At 37.2% G+C, this 19042-nt stretch overlaps 3 protein-coding genes across 16 annotated transcripts in view; 2 read left to right on the top strand and 1 right to left on the bottom strand.

Annotated features, from left to right (window-relative positions):
• Nucleotides 1-8605, top strand: part of LOC128875681 (protein rhomboid) — a 435457-nt gene extending 426852 nt beyond the window's left edge. For both annotated transcript variants that reach the window (XM_054121491.1, XM_054121492.1), the window contains one exon: nucleotides 372-8605. In XM_054121491.1, coding sequence (XP_053977466.1) covers nucleotides 372-613 — 242 coding nt within the window. In that variant the 3' untranslated portion in view covers nucleotides 614-8605. The remainder of the gene's footprint in view (nucleotides 1-371) is intronic.
• Nucleotides 8606-9558: 953 nt separating this feature from the next.
• LOC128875609 (putative peptidyl-tRNA hydrolase PTRHD1) lies at nucleotides 9559-11067 on the top strand. 2 transcript variants are annotated; one of them, XM_054121331.1, is made up of 3 exons: nucleotides 9559-9681; nucleotides 10464-10666; nucleotides 10766-11067. In XM_054121331.1, the coding sequence occupies exons 2-3, from the start codon at nucleotides 10481-10483 to the stop codon at nucleotides 10937-10939; spliced, it is 360 nt and encodes a 119-aa protein (XP_053977306.1). In that variant the 5' UTR covers nucleotides 9559-9681; nucleotides 10464-10480; the 3' UTR covers nucleotides 10940-11067. The 2 variants fall into 2 exon arrangements, with proteins under 2 accessions (XP_053977306.1, XP_053977307.1); XM_054121332.1 differs by lacking the exon at nucleotides 9559-9681 and adding an exon at nucleotides 9739-9952.
• A 114-nt stretch (nucleotides 11068-11181) lies between these two features.
• Nucleotides 11182-19042, bottom strand: part of LOC128875607 (collagen alpha chain CG42342) — a 238599-nt gene continuing 230738 nt past the window's right edge. For 5 of the 12 annotated variants that reach the window (XM_054121319.1, XM_054121318.1, XM_054121326.1 and 2 more), the window contains 3 exons: nucleotides 18267-18401; nucleotides 16830-17084; nucleotides 11182-12770 (listed from right to left, as the gene is read on the bottom strand). In XM_054121319.1, coding sequence (XP_053977294.1) covers nucleotides 16959-17084; nucleotides 18267-18401 — 261 coding nt within the window. In that variant the 3' untranslated portion in view covers nucleotides 11182-12770; nucleotides 16830-16958. Of the gene's footprint in view, nucleotides 12771-16829; nucleotides 17085-18266; nucleotides 18402-19042 lie in introns of those variants that run through there. The other 7 variants (XM_054121320.1, XM_054121327.1, XM_054121325.1 and 4 more) reach the window with 5 other exon arrangements.

Raw genomic sequence — 19042 nt, 5'->3', positions numbered from 1 at the left:
TTTACATAGTTTGTCTAGTTTCTTGCAAACTCCTAAACGGTTCAAGTATGTAAAACTTTAAACCGGCTCAAGTCAGTTTAAATCGACTTGAGTTAAGTTGACAGTTTAGTTGACTCGATGGACTTGAATGTCTTGAAACGCCTTGAGACTCTTTCAAACGTTTTAAAACGATTTGAAACGAAAGTTTTCAAAACTTAGTGAAACTATTCCTTTTTGAAATTCCCCCAAACTTCTTCAAAGATCTCGAAAACTCTCGAACGTTTTGTAACGTCTGAATTACAGAGCTGCTAACTGAAATTGACTTGGACCTCACCATTAGAACCAATATTAGAGACGAGCGCTATCTAACCAGAAATCCGTTTGATTTTCAGCGAGCGCCGATGTGGGATTCGCCATCTACGACAGGTACGCGGCCGAGCAAATGGGCCCGCCAGTTTCGTACGTGGCGCATCTGACGGGCGCGTTGGCAGGCCTGACGATCGGTCTCCTGGTGCTGAAGAATTTCGAGCAACGGCTCCACGAGCAGCTGCTCTGGTGGGTGGCGCTAGGCGTTTACGCCGCCTGCACGATCTTCGCGATCATGTACAATCTGATGCATCCGGACTATCCATGACGTGAGGTCAGCTTCGCGTACGGGCAACCACGGAACACGTAACGCGAAGCTGAACAGCAACGAATCAAGAGGAAACAAAGGGGAAGAACCGCTGTTGGAAGAAGAGGAGAAAGCAGGGAGCGCGATCTTCGAGGGAAATCCCGGTGAAAGTTTGCAGTAAATTTGAAAATGGCGACTTTGTCATCCATCGAAGAGAGTAACGAACGAGGCAAACGGTGGACAGTTCGTTATTCGTGACATAGACGCGCGAACAAGAATCGGGTGACGTTTGTTCTCCGTGAAGAGTTTTACCAAATTCTCGGAACATATCTGCGTGAAAAGCGATTCTAGACGACTTCACAGGAGTCCCGTAACGAATTACTGAGGAGAAGAGTTTTGTGATCAAAATAGAGAGAACTAGAACTGACTTTAACTTGACGATAATATGCGATTACTTTTTTTTTTTCTAAATCAATGTCAAGGTGACGGTAGAGAAAGGAAGCGTTTCAGCTGTTCGGTGAGAAAATAAATGGGAAATACTGGGAACGTATACAGAATAGAAACTTCAAGATACGGCCACTTGTCGACGAAAAATTGAAATTGACCTTAACAACAGTAAATGATGGACATATTTTCAAAATTGATATCAAGCTGATAAAAGAGAAAGCGAACGTTCCAGGTGTTCGTATGCATAACATATAGGGAATTAAACGGAATAGAACACAAGGGAAATAGAGAGCAGGGGAACCAGCGCAAGGAAGCATTAATTTCCAAAAGATTTCTCATTAGGGCGATCTATTCCTCGGAACTACGCGGAGTCGATTCAACGACCGATCGAAAAGCGACTGAAAACGAGAAGATGAACAATACGGCGACGACGTCGAAATAATGCGTCGGAGAGACGTTATTTAAAATCTCGAGGGCAGGAAGCAACGAACGAGAAGCGAGAAATGGAAAAGGCCTGAAAATGTAAGAGAATTGAATGCTATAAATCGGTCCCTTCCCTTCGAGTGCTTCGAATGCATTTACTACTTTCCCGGTGAAAAGCCAAAGATTTGAGATACCTCTGGGAGTCCACTTCCAACGCCATCGAGGCGAAATGCAACAAAGCGTCGGCGGTCGAGCCAACGAGAAGTGATAGGAAAGAACTTTCTGGTTTGGGAGTGATCAGTGGTCCAAACCTCAGTTTTCGACGAATTTCATCGTTCACCGGTCGCCTTGAGGTACGCAGAAACCAAAGAAACATATGGAACGATGTCCTCCTTCGTTCTTTCCAAATTGAGTGTCCAAAGGAAGGGAATAGAAGAAGATGTTCCAAGGTGTCCACGCGCAAGGGAAGAGAGAGATACGGAAGGAAGAAATGCAATAAGACCTGGTTACATGGTGTTTCAGTAGAAAAGAATATCGAAGATGAGGAAGATTTGAGGATTGGTCTTAGAAGATGTTTCAAAATGTCTACGTGCAAGGAAAGAAAACTTGAACGGAGGAAGAAAGAAAATGTGGACGGAGGAAATGCGATAAGACCTGGGCTACGTAGCGTCTTAATATTGAAAAAGAGCATAGAATACGTGGAAGATTTGGGAATTGATCGCGAAGAATGTTCTAAAATGTCCACGTCTAAGAGAAGAAAAATATATGTAAGAGCAAAGGAATAAAATCCAGCGCTACCTACATACTCCAGCGCCACCAACTAAAAAATAGGTAACATGATGTAACACAAAAAGGATCATCCCTAAGAACTCCACGAAAAGAAAAGCATCAATGAGTTAATCCAGCTTCTACTAATGTATTCTTCCGATACTATGCTACGATCAAGCAAGTAAAAGAATTAACTTGGTTGAGAAAACGTTTCAAGATCTTTTCACTTTTTCAGTCCCCTATTTTCAGTGACTGTTATAGCAATCATCCCCTCTATAGGGTAACTGATGAAGGGACTACCAAGTCGACTTATTTGCTTGCCTCGAAACATCTCGAAAACGTTTTGAGAACATCTGCAGACCGTTGCTTGAATGACTCTCAAGGATGCACTGTCAACGGTGTCGAGTTTAATGAAAAAAGCGACGTGAATTTGAAACGCGTCTTGAACTCCTGCCCATTTGTCGCAGATCGTTCGTTGCGAATATTTTCAAAGGTGTTGAATCTTTTTCACGTTTCTCTGTCCACGTGAGCGATCGGTCAGCGCCTAAGGGCTCGCTCATGCTATTGATTCTCCGTCGCATGAGTTAGAGACTATACAGTCGAAGGCCCATGGCTTCCTCAAAGAAACTCTCGTCTTGATAGCATGGGCGATTCCTATCTGTATTCCACTAAACTGTAAATAATACTGTATATAGTTGCACCGACGGACCCGCGCGCGCGCGCCTGTGTGTGTGCGTGTTGGTGTGTATGCGCGCGCGAGTATGCAAGCGTGTGGATAAGCGAAACAATCAGAGAGGATAACGTAAGATGGAATTCAAGCAGAGGCGAAAATAACGAAGACGTGGGACCGAGGAAAATCGGTCAGCCACGGGATCTAGTCCGATGATCGCATAATCGCACTGTCGCTTGCGAACAAAGGAGAAACTTGGTTGAAATTGATGCTTCGTGGTCTTGTTTGCTATGAATAAGCAAAATTTAGGAGCCTTCGAAACCAATATCCTAATATTTCAGTGCATTTTTGTCAACCCTCATTCGACACGAGACAACAAAGGATTAATATATCTACCTTCGAGTAGCAGAAGTTATCTACCTCGTTCAAAAGCTTCTAGTTCTCGTTTATGTATTTATCAAGTTCATTGTATAGCGCAAGGTTGTAGTTTATATAATAGGAGAAAACATTTAAATTCATTTCTCAACAAAAATCATTATATAAATATATCCATATTTCTTTTTATTGCGTTTAAATGAAGTCAATTTTCAATGAAGTTTGAGTACTCAACATGGTGTCACGTGACGAAAGAGACCTAGTCACATGAGAGAAAGTTTAATTGACGTCAGACTCTTAAATTTCTCCTTGTGCGTGATTTATTCAAAGAAGCATTGAAAACAAAAGCGAACAAATTCAAGTGTTTCCCTTTGTTCGCGACCATCGCGCAGCACCTCGATCCAAAAGCCCTGCTTGCAATTGAATCGCGTCTCTTAAGTACGTTTTGGTGCGTTTGTATGAGTGTTTGCGGTGGTTTTCGGCGGTTGGCACGGCTGCTTTGACTGGACGCGCGCGCGCCATTTTTCCCGCGTGTTATTAACTTATTTGCGACTGCTATTCTTTGTCGCGCCTGTTCCTAGCGACGCGATGTTAAAGCTTACTCTATTTATTGATAGTTTCCGTTCGGTGAGCGTGCCGACGGCGATTTCGTCGCGTCCTCGATCTCCTCGAGCCTACTCTGCTCGGCGCTTCCGTCTTCTTTTTCTTTTCTTTCTCATGTAGCAATCGGGGAAGAAGTTTCGATCGAGCGTCTCGTTTATCCCCGGTACAATACGAGTCGTAGAACCTACCCTGCCGCCATAGAAACACTACCGCCATTATAGAAACTCTAGTGGCGCGTAGTGCGCACGCTAGATGCAAAGTAGAAGACCCGTGCGTTGTTGGCAAGTTGATAATTTTTGTTCTAATTGAGGCTTCTGATGTTCTGCCAGCATTGCAGCTAGCTTCTTCAGAAGTCAAATGATTGTTGAAAGAACTAATTGTAATTCTGTCGAAACGTTGGAGTATTTCACTCGAAGTCTCAATTAGTATCGAGAATGAAAATCCAAACCGTTAACACTTTAAATGTCTGATTAGATAATATAGGGTTTTCACATGTAAAGACTACTAACGCTAGGAATATACCAACGTTAGTAGCAACAGTTTATGGTTTGTATAGTTTTTAACTAACGAATACTGCCTATGGGTTTCACAGAATTCATTTCTTTCTTTTCTATCTTCACACTGTTTGAGTTTGTAGTTCTAAAGTCATGGATATTGTTTCGCAAAACTCAGGAACTTTATTATAAAATCAGTTGACCATCGCCATCAATGTTTATAGGAATAATTTCAGCAATGAAAAAACTTGTTTAAATTAAAAGATAGAGTAACGATGACAATTACACGGTTCCTTTATTTGTTATTTCTTTAATTAACATGTTTCTGTATGCAAGAAAACTAGCATCAATCGATCGACTGTGCATTCCTTGCCATTCATATCGTGTACCAGTCAACCGCGAATGGTCTCTCGCGCATTTACTTTGCGCACTTCGTGCCAACCGTTTTTCCACTGGCGGGACTAGTGTTGCTGTAGCGTCAGGATAGCTTTTGTGCTTCCTATTGTACAAGTCTGCGGCGGTCGCACAAATTCAACGCGAGTCGACTGGAAAGCGGACATTGGATAGTTTCCGACGTTCAATCTCCGAACACGTGCAACGTATGGTTGATGAAACGAAGTATAGTGATCTTCTTAAGTCGGTTTCGAGGGGAAGTACAGCGATCGTAGGAATTTATCAACTACTGAGTATGCTCATTAGAAGTTAAGTTCATTTCCAATCTTTTTCATTAAAAGACTTTAAGTTTTGATATATTCTTATGATATACATGATATATTCTTTACAATTTATATAATTTTGGAAAGCAACAGGATATCTTTGTGTTCTCTTAATATTTGCTCAATGGTTGATAGCTCCGTTTAAATCGAAGATTCTAGCGACCAAAGCGGATCTCTCTAATTTTACTATACTTGTTCCGTCAACTATACTTATCTTTCTATATCGAGCGGTGCGTCGTTGACCGATTCGAGGCTCGGAGATGACGAATCGCCTTGATTCTCTTCCTGACGCCAATCCCGCGCAATACTCCAAAAGAAATAGACTCTTCGAGAATTGTTCTTCAGGAAAGCGAGGGAAGGGGGGGGGGGGGCACTCTGAACGACGTGCGAGAACTTGAAAAGCGAGATTTAAGAAGAAGGAAAGAGAAGGAAATTTGTACCAAAGAGTCGAAGGCGAAAGAGCGATCGAGTTCAAACCGAGAGTGATTAACGATGCTAGTCAATTAGTAGCGGCAGGGGATGGATGAAACGTTAAGACAGGCATGGGCAACTAGGTTGCGACGGACAAGGGCAAGTGCCGCTGCTCGTAAATTTAGGCAAGCACACACATCACGAGCATCTATCGTTGCAAGATATGACGAGTGAGGATCAACCGTAATGTAGAGATGTTACAATCACTTTAAACAATTTTGGATTATTAGGGCTACTTCTCTGTTGACTAAAACACCGTCCTATTTTAATCCTTTGATGTCAGGTTTTGTGATTCCAGTACATATCTGTCGAACACATCATGGCGGCTACAACGTTCTCTTGTGATGAGGAGCGAATCCATTAGTTTAATAAGATTGTTCTACTACAATCTTTATCGACCCGGTGGGTTTATTCCTCAATCGCCCTGACTAAAATTTGTAGAATAAATTGTAGCTCTGATCTGTACATACACCTAGATCCTCACGGTCATAGAGTACTTTGTAACTAGCGGCACTATCATGGTAATAAACCAGGAAGCTATTTGCTCCAGAAAGTCAGAGATTGCAAGGGCATCGAGTTGTCCATGCCTGCGTTAAGATATTGAAGAACACTTTTTCTTGCTCCAAATGGCAAGATGCAACTCGAAAGCCCTATTGAGAACCAAACAGGGTGATTCGATCTATCGTCGTCTATGATTTATGAAATCTCTTGAACTTTCTTCTTCGGTTATGCAATCGCGTTGCGAGATTTGTCGAGATGGAGTCCCAAAGATTACAGGAAAAAGTATTTCAAGCAAAAAACACGCGTTCGAATACCATCGACGTTGCTTCGTCCAATGAAAATGAAAAAATTCATGGAAGCGCATTCAGGCTAACAGGGCCTACTCTAAGTTCGGCAGTTTATAATCTATCCCGCTGTTACCCGCAGTGAAATTAATATAATTTACTTTGTTTATTTTTAAATTATTATCACGACGGACATTGTACAGAATTCTGATTTTAGTCGACTTAATTATATTGGAAAATAGCAAGTGCACAATCCTCGATTAACGAGAAGAATAAGTATTCGAGATTCCAAATTTAGTTTTTAAATTACTTGTACGTTTCAATGAGCAATCAGTTTTAATTCTCCGTAAACGTTTTCCATTTCTCACCGTGTTTTAAACAATAATTTTAACAGTAGATACGTAACTGAAATCGTTGAAGTGAATTATAAATTATTCCAACGATTTGTGAAACGCCTGGGAACTTTAAATTAAAGGTGTATTTGCATGGGCATTGGAATTTCATGCGTTGGACCTCGATGCTGTACTCGAACGTGTTGCAAATACGAAGAAGAGCATGCGAAGATACCGATATCGAGTCAAACGATCCGATTCCCGAGCACTGGAATTCATTTCCTATACGTTGTAAATAATTTTAAACATAAGCTTTCTCCATGCAATTTCGCATCGTCGTTCTTGATCGTGCAAGGTCTTAATTCACAGGAATTGATGAGGTGCTGTGTATATGTTACAGTTGGAACGTGAGCTTCAGTGAGTGTATACAATCACTAGTGAATGTATACAGTTGTTAAGGACTTCTGTGTAAATACATATGTACTGGGGTCAATGCATTTACGAGTCTTTAATATACAGAAGATATGCACTTATTAGAGACTATCGAAAGTATACACTTACTAGGGGCTGTAGCGAAAGTATACATTAATTAGGAACGTTAGTGAAAGTGTACACTAAAACATTAATGCTTAAGTAAAGTACACATTCACTAGAGACTTTAGTGAAAGTGTACATTTACAAGGATTTTTAAAGTATACATTCACTATAGACCTTATAGAAAGTGTACATTAACTAGGAACGTTAGTGAAAGTGTACACTAAAACATTAATGCTTAAGTAAAGTACACATTCACTAGAAACTTTAGTGAAAGTGTACATTGAAACACATAAAGCTCATAAGTAAGGTGTAAATTAAACCACTTATGAATCTCTACAGTTACCAGTAAAAGTGTTATTATTCCAACGAATGTTTACTTTGACGAACTAGTAAATGTACCATATACCAAATTTGTATTCATCGACTAGTGAATGTATACATTGATTGAATCCGTAGTTCGACCGTAACATATACAAGTAAACTATCTCCGTAAAATGTTTTCGAGAAGTCAGGACGTTAGCATTGGTATCTTGTAGGACCCTCTACCGTATCGCGTGAAAAGATGTAATTTTCGCGCCGCCTTTTGGACGTCTAGTCGGGGAAAACGATTCGCGAGTGATCGACACCGCGGTTAGTTCAAACATCCGTTCGTAAATGTCGCGATGATCCTGGCTGTCGGTCAGCGATTGCCCAGCGCGTGGAAAATATTTCCTAGAGTTTGTTAGCTAAACGCGTGAATTCATTAATTTCACAGACTGCACCATTTTTTCCTTTCATCTACTCGGGCCAAGGCAGGTTCCTCGCGAGATTAAATCAACCGAAGTCATTATTTTTAATCGTAAGAAAGAAATAATTTAGCGAATTCCACCTCGAACGATAAACGAACTCGTCCCGCATTTAGGCGAGATTAACAATCGAGGTTCTCGGGTCGAATTCGCCGAGACGAGCATCAGTAATTTGGTAATTAAACGTTTATTTATTTATTTATACTATTTACGGTCAGTCGTAAACGTTCACAAGCCAAAGAGGCGGAGCTAGTGAAAGAAGAAAAACGCGAAAGATTTCTTTCCGAGCGATCAATGATATTATCGTTACTGTAGTTGTTACTTATTATTATCTACACACGTAGTAAATTATTCTTATCGTCGTCATCGTTCATCGACCTCGCCAATGTTCATTCGTGTCAAGCATATCCATGTTATTTAGCTATCCCGTCGCAATTATTCGTTCATTACTATTTTCATTGAAGCGTGTAACGTTATTAATTTGTTGGAACGCGCAGAATCTGCCGAAAAATATGAGAGACGAAGAATCTTTTTGTAAATTGTATAAAACGTAGCTAAAGTTGTAAAAGAAACGCAGGAAATGTGCGAAAATAAAATTTTTGTGAAGAAATAAGAGTGTTACTTCTTTCTCTTCGGAACCATCCAAGAAAAAATCAATAACAATCAGAAATCAAAGAAATATTCTTTCTTACTTTTGTCTTGTTACTATAAAATGTCATGGACTTATGGTCACAGTCTGGCCATCACGGTCACGGTCTGATTGATTGTGACGATGGTTACCAGAACGTGACCGTACCCATCAGAGCGCGACGATGATTACTGGAACGTGACGATGATGATCAGAGATGATCATCAGAATGTAACGATGGTCATCGAAGCGTGACGGGATCATCAAAGTGTAACGGTGATCATCAGAGAATGACGGTTACTGGAGCGTCACCGTGATAATTATAATACAATACAATACATACACTATAAACACAGTACCGAATTTACGATAGTGGTAAGGGCTATTTGTTGTAACTATTTTTTTATTAGTTCGCTTGTCATTTCGAAGTTACCGCGTGCTCGATTTCACAACTACTACGTTGGATCAAATAATACTCGAAAAACTAATTGCAACTGTAATTGTATCAATTACTACTTTTTTTTTATTAAAAATCATAATCAAAGAATAATTCAAGAATTTTATTATAGAAAATATATCGTTATTAATACTTTCTGTATTTCAGTTTTGTTTTGACTAGTATAATTATCGATTGTGGCGCTATCTGTGGCAAACCATCTAAGTTTGTTGTCGTTTAATTCTGCGTATGTCTCAATAGATAACTACACTGTATTAATCATTACCGACTTCTTGACTTTGCAATTATTTACATATTCTCTTATTTTGTTCATATAAATCTTCAACATAATAATCAATAACTTGAATTATGCTGTCAAAAGTATGAGTTATCATTTATGGTTCATCATTCAATTTTCAAAAGACACTTGTCCCGCCATCTAGAGTTAGAACACGGAATTCTTCCACGTCAAACTTGAACGTTTTTCCAGCGATGGCGCTGATTACACGATTACAGTATTGTGTTTTGAAACTGAATTTTATAATGTAATCTTTGTAATCGTTTTTTAACATTTTTCTTATGCTACAACGTTTGGATTTGTTTCGACTGTCTCAAGTGTGTAAGTACATTTCGAGTTCTGATTGGTAAAATACGGTTGAATATAGGAACCACCTGATACTTACCTAAAGTAATATACAGTTTGGACAAGTTTATTCGAAACCACTGTAAATCGTTTTTCTTGCATTCTGACATATGGAAGGGTATTTTAGAAATACAATTATCAATTTCTATTCTTTATAAATACTATTTATGATACAGTTATGTTAAACAAGATGTTATAAATTTATATATAGAAGCATCGATTAACCTCTAAGTTACTTGAATTAAAGGTATAAATTTAAAAAAATATATAAATTGGTTTATTAGGAATTATTGTTTATTGCTATCAAGATTCTAATTTATTTATTATCTTTTATTACGCTAATATATACATATTTGAAGTTTGAGAAGGAATGACAATGTATATACGTATGTATATTTTTGGGTTACATTTAGACAAATAAATTACATTTTATGGTCTATAATGTACAGTGTATAATGTTTATTTATGAGTACTTCTTATTTTATAATAACGATTTATATAAATAATACATCTGCTTCATACTACAATGCCCAAAGAATAATATTATGTTATCCATATTTCAATGTTAATTATTACAGGGCTAAGCAAGACATAATTTTGATAGATAAATATTTTGGAAGTATTTTTCTTGTCTTTTATAATTGTAAATTATATTTAGTTTTCGGCACTTATTCCCAACTATTAAATAAAATTGAATAATTCTTTGAGATCGAACAACTTTTACTCATTTCATACTTTTATTACATTCTAAATTAAAGAACTCAAAATCATTAAAATGAGCGATATAATTCAATATGTGGTGGTACGGGAAGACCTCTTAAAGACAATGGGATGGCCTATAGGTGCAATCATAGCTCAAGCATGCCATGCATGCACTGCTGTTACTCATCTTTTTTATAATGACAATTACACTCAAGCCTACCTCGCCAATTTAGATGATATGCACAAGGTTGTTCTCGAAGTAAGTGTACCTAGAAACAAATATATTAGAATGTGCATATAGTTTTTAACACAGGGAAAGAGTATGGGTATTTATACTATATTTGTTTATAAATATTAGATTCCAGATGAGACCAGTTTACACACGTTATGTTCAAAATTAAAAAGCGACGACATCGATCATAAACTGTGGTTCGAACAACCTGAAAACATTCCAACATGTTTGGTAACAAAACCTTATCCTAAGGATAAGGTGAAATCGTATTTTAAAAAATACAAATTACTTAAAATGTAACAAATACATAGCTCCAACATACACGACTCTATGTTACTCTGCATTGTGTACAAATTATAATAAAATATAAGAATAATATTGTACATTCAGTGAAATACTTGAACTCAATGTTTCAAATTTAAACCCAAATAATAAGGTCATTGTTCATTCTGAAGGGAAAAGGAACACCTTAAGATCATTTTCTTCTTATATATAAATAGGGAATAATTCCAACTAGGGATTTATTGTACGTTAGTCATAAAAACGGCAGAACATTTCGGATATACATTTATATTTTATTTTACAATACCTGGTAATATTGACAATGTGTACACGTTACTCCTTTGCTTTACAACTAGCGTTATTATTAATCTAAATGAAAATTACATAAAGATATGCGTTATTAACTGATATTCGTATAAAAATTGTGTTTTGCGACCGTGCAAAAATGTGCACTTTACACGATATGCCAAAGGCAACAAAATTACACAGGTACGCATACATGCATTCTTCGCAGAATAATACGTATTACGTACTACATAGGAAAATAAGTGACAATTGTTTTCCGCTAAAAACGAAATGCATTCCATCATTTTCACAATGGAAGAGCATTTTCAATTTGAAAGTGACGATTCAAAGTTGTCGTATCCAAATTTAAGGAAGTGAAAATTCGAACCATTCGAAAGTAACGTTATTTAAAAAAAAAATGATAATCTTAAGAACATAGCGATATGCAATAAAAATTAATAATTAACACGACCACGTATAAATACATAATATCATAATTGTGTTGCATTTCAATAAAAAATAAATTAACGCATGAAAAATAATGCTGATTAAAATTTACCTAAATAGACGTTAAAACTAATGATATTTCTGAAAGTGCGTTTCGTCAGGTAACACCTAATTCAACGTATTAATGCCAGTAAAATCAATTCTGGAGGTGACGCATATGAACCATTCATCTTTTTTTCCTTTTTTACTTAATTATTCACCTTTTTTTTTTTCTTTTTACGAATGCATCGATAGCTGAGAAAAAGTGTATTACGACGTTTGGTATTTCTAGGAAGCAATATGTATCACGATGGTTGGTAATCCACGGTTACCTAATGTTCATTTACTTATCCATCTCTCCCGTTCGTAATATTGTCCCATTGTGTGCTTCCATGAAACACACTTTTGTAACAAACGCACAGACACGATGGGGAATAAGTTTTTCCCACGCAGTAACATGTAGCACTTTGAAAAAAAAACCATCACGCGATTGTTTATCCAACGGTGTTGGTCGATCAATAAATTACTTAATCTTTCGTATTCGTTATCGGTTATCACGTAATATGTTGTGCGAATGCTTCGGTAATTCGGTAAATCGTTTCGTTTTTTTTTTTTTGCTTTCTTTCTTACTTTCCTTAGAAATAAAGTAACTTACAAGTTATAGACACTTATCGTTTACAAATCGTCGATAAAGTTATGTCGATATTGTTCTAACCGCGTCACAGCGGTAATAAGCTCTAAATATTTATGTACACGCACTATTTGCGGACGCTAAACACTGTAAGTACACTTATTTACAACACTTGATGGCAAGATGATTAGTTCAGCATACATATCTGTGTATATATATATATATGCAAAAAAATATATATATATGCGTAATATACATATATATTTTCTTTCTTAAATAACTCGGTTCATTTTTTTCACGTCGAATCGGATGAGTCGGTACTTTCACAATGGAATATACACGGAGGTCCTTGAAAATATGCGCTATCTCCTTAAACTGTAATCACTGCCCCTCCTCCGCCGCCTCTCTTTCCTCTTCCAGCCATTCGTGAAGAATGTTGCTTGTTCCCTGAAACCATGATAAAAGAATCGTTGGCGTAAATGATTTTCCCCAGGAACGATTTGCAAATTCTCAAGCAAGCCTAACAGATTCTTATAATACATAGAGTCATCCAATTATTGGCACATACGCGGAGTAACAGGGACATAAGAGATTAACACTTTCTTAAATGAAATACATAGAAAGATCTTTGATTATTTCTTTAATGATTTCTTTAAAAATACTCATGAAAATATGCATGAAGCTTAAATTTTGTTTTTATACACTAAGAAAACATATAATCTAACACTTGCGATAGTATTTATTGTTACAACCCGATCAAAATTCACGAGTTATATACAAATGTCTTTTCTTTATCACCTGAATATCAGAATTAATTTTTTCGTTTTTTAGTGAAAATCTCCGTTATCTATATATGGGAGTCCCAATGAGAAATAAAGACAAGGAGATTCAAATCCACGATCCTATGATCCACAGGTTAAATGTCTTAAAAAGATTCCTTTTACAAAAATAAAATTAATTATTGCTAAAGAGAGGTTGCAAAATAATAATACAAATAGGTTACCCTAGAAAATAAACTACTGGACAAAATTAGCGGAACACTTTTATAAATGTTCATAATTATAAGAGTTTTCAACCGATTTCGGTGAAACTTCGTGAGGAATAGTCTTCAAGTGTCTTCTGGATGTGCGCAAAGTTGCATTGGCGAGGGTTGATGTGAAGGGGTTAATTCATCCCCTTAAAGAGGGGGGCGTCGACAAACGTCACTTATAAAGGTGCCAGGTTCTATAATTATAAATAGCAATAAATAAAACAAATGTTTAAGGGTATCTAACAATGATCATATTAGATCATTCAAATTCCGTTCTTCAATTTGAATTTTGTTAGAATCGAATCGGATTCCACGCCGAGCTACATGGTACAATGAGGGTAATATTTAATAATTATATATTTAAAAAAAACAATTGTTTAAGAGTATCTAACAATGATAGTAACTACCTATTAGATAGTAGAAATTCCACCCTTTAATTTGAATTTTGTTAGAATCGAATCAGACGATTCTACGCCGAGTTAGGCACTTCAAAGTTACATATATTGTTATAAAAAAACCAATTGTTTAAAAGTATTTGACAATGATAATACCTATGTATTAGGTAGTAGAAATTGTGCCCTTTAAATTGAATTTTGGTAGAATCGAATCGGACAATTCTACGCTGAGCTATGACACCTCAAAGTTTCCTATTTTATAGACAATTATAAGAGGCAAGACGTAGTGACCTATACATATAGTGACGTTGTGACGTATACATATAGCCATATGTCCTTGCAAGGCCGTTCCAATTCCGAGAAATACTACTAAACATAGTAGTATTTCTTGGTTGGGATACCCCTCAAAGTGCTTTAAAAGAGAAACATTTATTTCCATTTTTCCTGACGATCGATTTAGATGAAATTTGGTATACAGGGGTTTTCGAGGTCGCTGATTCCAAATCTGAACTAAAAATTTAGAAATTCAAAATGGCGGACCAAAATAAGAAAAATGATTCAATTTTGATGAAACTTTGTATCCTGAGGTTATCGTACTCGCTGATTCCAAATCTGAATTAAAAATTTAGAAATTCAAAATGGCGGATATAACATAACGACACAAAATGCGAAAAATGACTGAATTTAGATGAAATTGGTATACAGGGGTTTTTAAGGTCGCTCATTCCAAATCTGAACTAAAAATTTAGAAATTCAAAATGGTGGATTCAATATGGCGGATCAAAATAAGAAAAATGATTCAATTTTGATGAAACTTTGTATCCTGAGGTTATCGGACTCGCTGATTCCAAATCTGAACTAAAAATTTAGAAATTCAAAATGGCGGATATAACATAACGACACAAAATGCGAAAAATGACTGAATTTAGATGAAATTGGTATACAGGGGTTTTTGAGGTCGCTCATTCCAAATCTGAATTAACCCCTTGAAGGAGTGAATTAACCCCTTCACATCAACCCTCGCCAATGCAACTTTGTACACACTCAGAAGACACTCGAAGACTACTCCTCACGAAGTTTCACTGAAATCGGTTAAAAACTCTCATAATTATGAACATTTAAAAAGGTGTTCCGCTAATTTTGTCCGGCAGTTTAGTAACAGTACCAAAATTATTAACTTTTATAACCTGTTCCAACCATTTTGTGACATAACTATAGTTCTTTTTTTTCATATCTTTTTGTGAGTCTGTACAGTGAATCGATATTATATTTCTTAAATAAAAAGCACAGAAAGATCTTGTATTATTTCTTTAATCTTTCCTATCCTAGTTATTTCCTATGTGTGCCAATAATTTTCTGAGTCACTGTATGTCCAGAAACGACAGATTCATTGCCATTATACATGTACGGTGCTTTTGCATACAAACTGCTGTTCCATTGGTAGAAGTTTAATTTCCGTGTATGCATATAATTATTTATCTGCTATTCATGATCGTAAGAGTAATCCTGTCGTGCGAATAAGCAAGCAGTCGGGTATATGTAAAGAAATAATCATGCGGATAATCGAGGTAATTATTGTTTATACATACATATAGTTAAAGTATTTTGTATATAGGGCGAACCACATGAATGTATTTAACCCACATTTTTAAGGATATTAAACTGTTAATAACAAAGGGATAATCAAAAGAACACAGAAGAAATTTCTCTCATGATCATACTTTACGAGATCCAAGGTCATTAATATTTATTTTTATTATTTTAAAAATTAATTGAAATACATACGATATTGTGACTTTCACGTGATTTTAAGCAACAAAAATCTGATTATGTGATTCACCCTTTGTATGATATTTCAGGGGTTACTATCTGTGCGAGGCATGGAATTGTTACTGATTTAACTATGCAGAATGTACAAAGCTTAGAAATTAGGCGCCTTTAGAAGAGTAATGCATAATGCACTGTGCATTATGATATGTGAATTAGATTACGTTAGATATTAAGAAATTTGAACGGATGCATAAATGCGCAGAAAATAATGTGTCGACTAATATAAATCCTTGTTTCTTTATTTTCATAAATCTCAGTGTTTTTTTGGATCAACACGAAATTTTTGTAGTAGATGAGGTACTTGAGTAGAGTCTACGTTCAAGTGTAGTATCGATTGACTATTTTTAATTGAGCGATACAGGAATTATTTCTGAGAGGTTTTTAATTATGTATAATTAAAAATAGTCCGAATGAGATTATGTTTGGATTCATTACCATTGGGAGAATCTCGCCAATTTATAAATAACACTTTCCAGAAGGTATAAAAGCAAATATATAAATTTGTATTTTTATTATCGAAAATAATGATAATTAATAATGCTCATATTAACTGGCCAATCGATTTATATTTGCATAGCTGTCGATTGCGAGAAAACTTTCAACGATGCACTACTGTACTTGTAACAGAAAATATAGCAATCTGTTTTCCGAAAATTAAAGATATCAAGTAATTTCTTGAATTTTATTCTGACTTTAAGAAAAATAACTACCATTGGTAGCAGCCATAGATCTATCTAACCAATCACATTAGGTTGCCGAGTGTCTACGAATTAGAGGGGCCCGGAGCAAAGGGGTTAGGCCCAATACATAGTAAATAGTAAGATAAAAAAGAAGTTAATAAATTACAATCTCATATAGTTTTTTTGGAAATGGATCGCTGTACGAATTCTTTCTTCGGCCACTATATATCCTTTAATCCACAGTAGTAGTATTGGTAGTAACCAATAGCTGCAAAGAGTGATCGTCATGTTTAGAAGCGAACAATTTTTAAACTTGCCCTCGCTAAGCGACTTAGTAAGCGGTAGCCTTCCGGATTTACCCATTTCCTGATCTTCCCGAAGAGGTCGAGATGTCTTTAGATTTCCTTCACGAAGAAAAAGAATTCAGATCCGCCTTACCCATCGCAAAAAGAAAGGAAGGAAGTTACGCGACTAAGAAGCACTTTTCAAAAACGTTTTCGTCGATTAAAAGCTTGTCTTTCTGCTTGTTGCATGCAAACGACGTTAGTATAACTACGGGATTTGCAATTACCAGGACCACGTTAGTTTGGGAGAGCAAGGTGAGACGAGTGATGAGGGCGATGGCGGTGGTGGTTTTTGGTGGTGGTAGTGGTAGTGGTGGTAGTAGTTGGTGGTGATTAGAACAGCGCAGAACGAGCATTTATTGCTCGGTTTGGTTTCCGTTTGGGTCCGCGTAGTCTCCATATTCCTCCTCTTCTTGCTCGTCGTAATCCGTCTCAGCTGGCTCAGGGCCTTCAACAGCTGGCACTGAGGTGCTAGTGATGTCCTGCCAAGCATATGCGAGAATCCAAGCGTTCGTTGTGCCTACTTAGTCCTTACAACTCTTTTCACCCGTCGATTCTTTACGTTCATCAAACCATTACCCTACTTGCGTCGAATTCTCTCGCGTGATCAGGTCAAATTATTTCACGGATCTGCCACTAATTGCTAATCTCGATAAAGCTATTCTTAGCTATCCAATCATCGACAGGATAATCGTAATTTATAAATTCAAAAGGTAAACGTGAATTATCAATTATTAACCCCCTACGGGTCGAATTTTCTTTTTCGTAAACAAGATGCAAGACATTTACTTTGATATTTCGCATTACAGAGATATTATATAATTAGGACGTAGACGTAGTAAAATGTGTTGGTATACTGCTAATATATCAGCATGTGACCTGAAAGTTACGCGAACCCATAGAGAATTAAATAAAATACTACATCTATCATTACTACATGACTGATACATATGTCGAGTAACACTAATAAATGGAATTCGAATCTTGTGAAATAATTTCCCATTCACGGATTCACGACTAATTGCTGGCCTCGAACAAGCTATTTTCAGTTTTATAAATGAATTTATTTAAATTGTATAAATAAATATATTTTATTCATTAGTCCCCCTCTTAATTCGTATGACTTTTTCCACTATGTCTTAAAATTCTGGTGCCCACGTAAACTTAAACAGAAACAGAAGTATTCTTTCCATTTCTTCTTTCTTTCTTTGCATCTGCTAATTTACAGAGGCATCTATGATTCCTCTACCCTATCTATAGTAACCTCTTTGGATCTTCCCCATAAAGCAGGGCTATCTTTCGAAGATCTCCCCCGCTGAAAAACTCTTCTGTCCCAGCACTTATAATTTCAATTAAAAATTAACGTATCCAAAACCTACGATTATTCCGAAAACGCTTGTTACCAAGCCAGACAACCAGCCGTCGTGCACGCATTTCTTGCATCTACAAACATACTTTGTTAGGCGACTACTGAAATAAAATAGCTCATTATCCCAGTTTTATCAGCATCGACGAGTAGGTGTTTCAAAGCTGAAATACTTTCGTCAATTTGGAAATGTTCGTTTCGAAAAGTTGGGGGCGGAGGGGAAGACAATACAAAAACGAGGGAGAAATAGTCTTCTTTCGGGTACGAAGAACCAATCAACGAGCAGAAAAAGAGGTACCTGAGGTGGTCTCCAGCCGCATCCAGCCAGGGGAAGTCCGTCCGCGCCTAATGGACACGGCGCGTCCAGTCCTGGAACACCCTGATCTCCTTTGTCTCCTTTATCACCCTTCTTGCCGCGTTTCCCCGCCGGTCCCTGTATTCATACACAAGAATTCCAGCGTGACGTAAACAGCGTTGCAGACAAACGTTTTCGCGAAACGTGCAAAAAAGGCCAGGCACAAGAAAGACTCTCTCTATGCACTATAATATCCAGTTGTGCAGAATACGCAATTGAGCATAAACGTCCAACGAAAAAAGTGTCGACGGGTTTACTGCTTAACCGAAGATCTACCGAAACAGCTGTTTGAATCCCCGCCCCGAGAATCGTTCGGATTGTCCCTTTTGCGGGCATCTCCGACTAACGAGAAAGTTATTGCAAACAGTTCGCTACGTTTTATCGTGCCTCGATTGCCGTCACGACGTTCAAGTTATTGGAAACTGGTGTACGTTATACGCTGGTGGCAGCATACGTGGATTTTGCCATGTTTTTGCGAACACGTATCCGTGGAGAAGTGATAACGTTCGTTTTCGTTCTCGTGAGAAAATGCATCGGTCAACGTCAACGATTCTCTGCAGGACTAGTATAAGAAGTACGACGTTGTTGGAGGGGGTGGAAAAACACGATACGATGATACGAGAGTGTAAAAACGCAGGTCTGTGGACGATTTACATGCGTGGTGCGCATACACGCATCGGTGAACGGGCTTCGTTATGCTTGTCGTTCGATTCGGTACC

This window comes from Hylaeus volcanicus, chromosome 4, assembly GCF_026283585.1.
Source record: "Hylaeus volcanicus isolate JK05 chromosome 4, UHH_iyHylVolc1.0_haploid, whole genome shotgun sequence".
Taxonomy (NCBI): Eukaryota; Metazoa; Arthropoda; class Insecta; order Hymenoptera; family Colletidae; genus Hylaeus; species Hylaeus volcanicus.
Note: the sequence above shows the minus strand (reverse complement) of the source record. Positions and strands in the feature narration are given on the sequence as shown.

What these genes read in the sequence shown, in the direction of transcription:
- LOC128875609 (XM_054121331.1), top strand. Translation starts at nt 10,481, where the DNA reads ATGAGCGATATAATTCAATATGTGGTGGTACGGGAAGACCTCTTAAAG. An exon ending in TGCACAAGGTTGTTCTCGAA is followed by an intron (nt 10,667 to 10,765) that starts GTAAGTGTACCT and finishes TATAAATATTAG; the next exon opens with ATTCCAGATGAGACCAGTTT.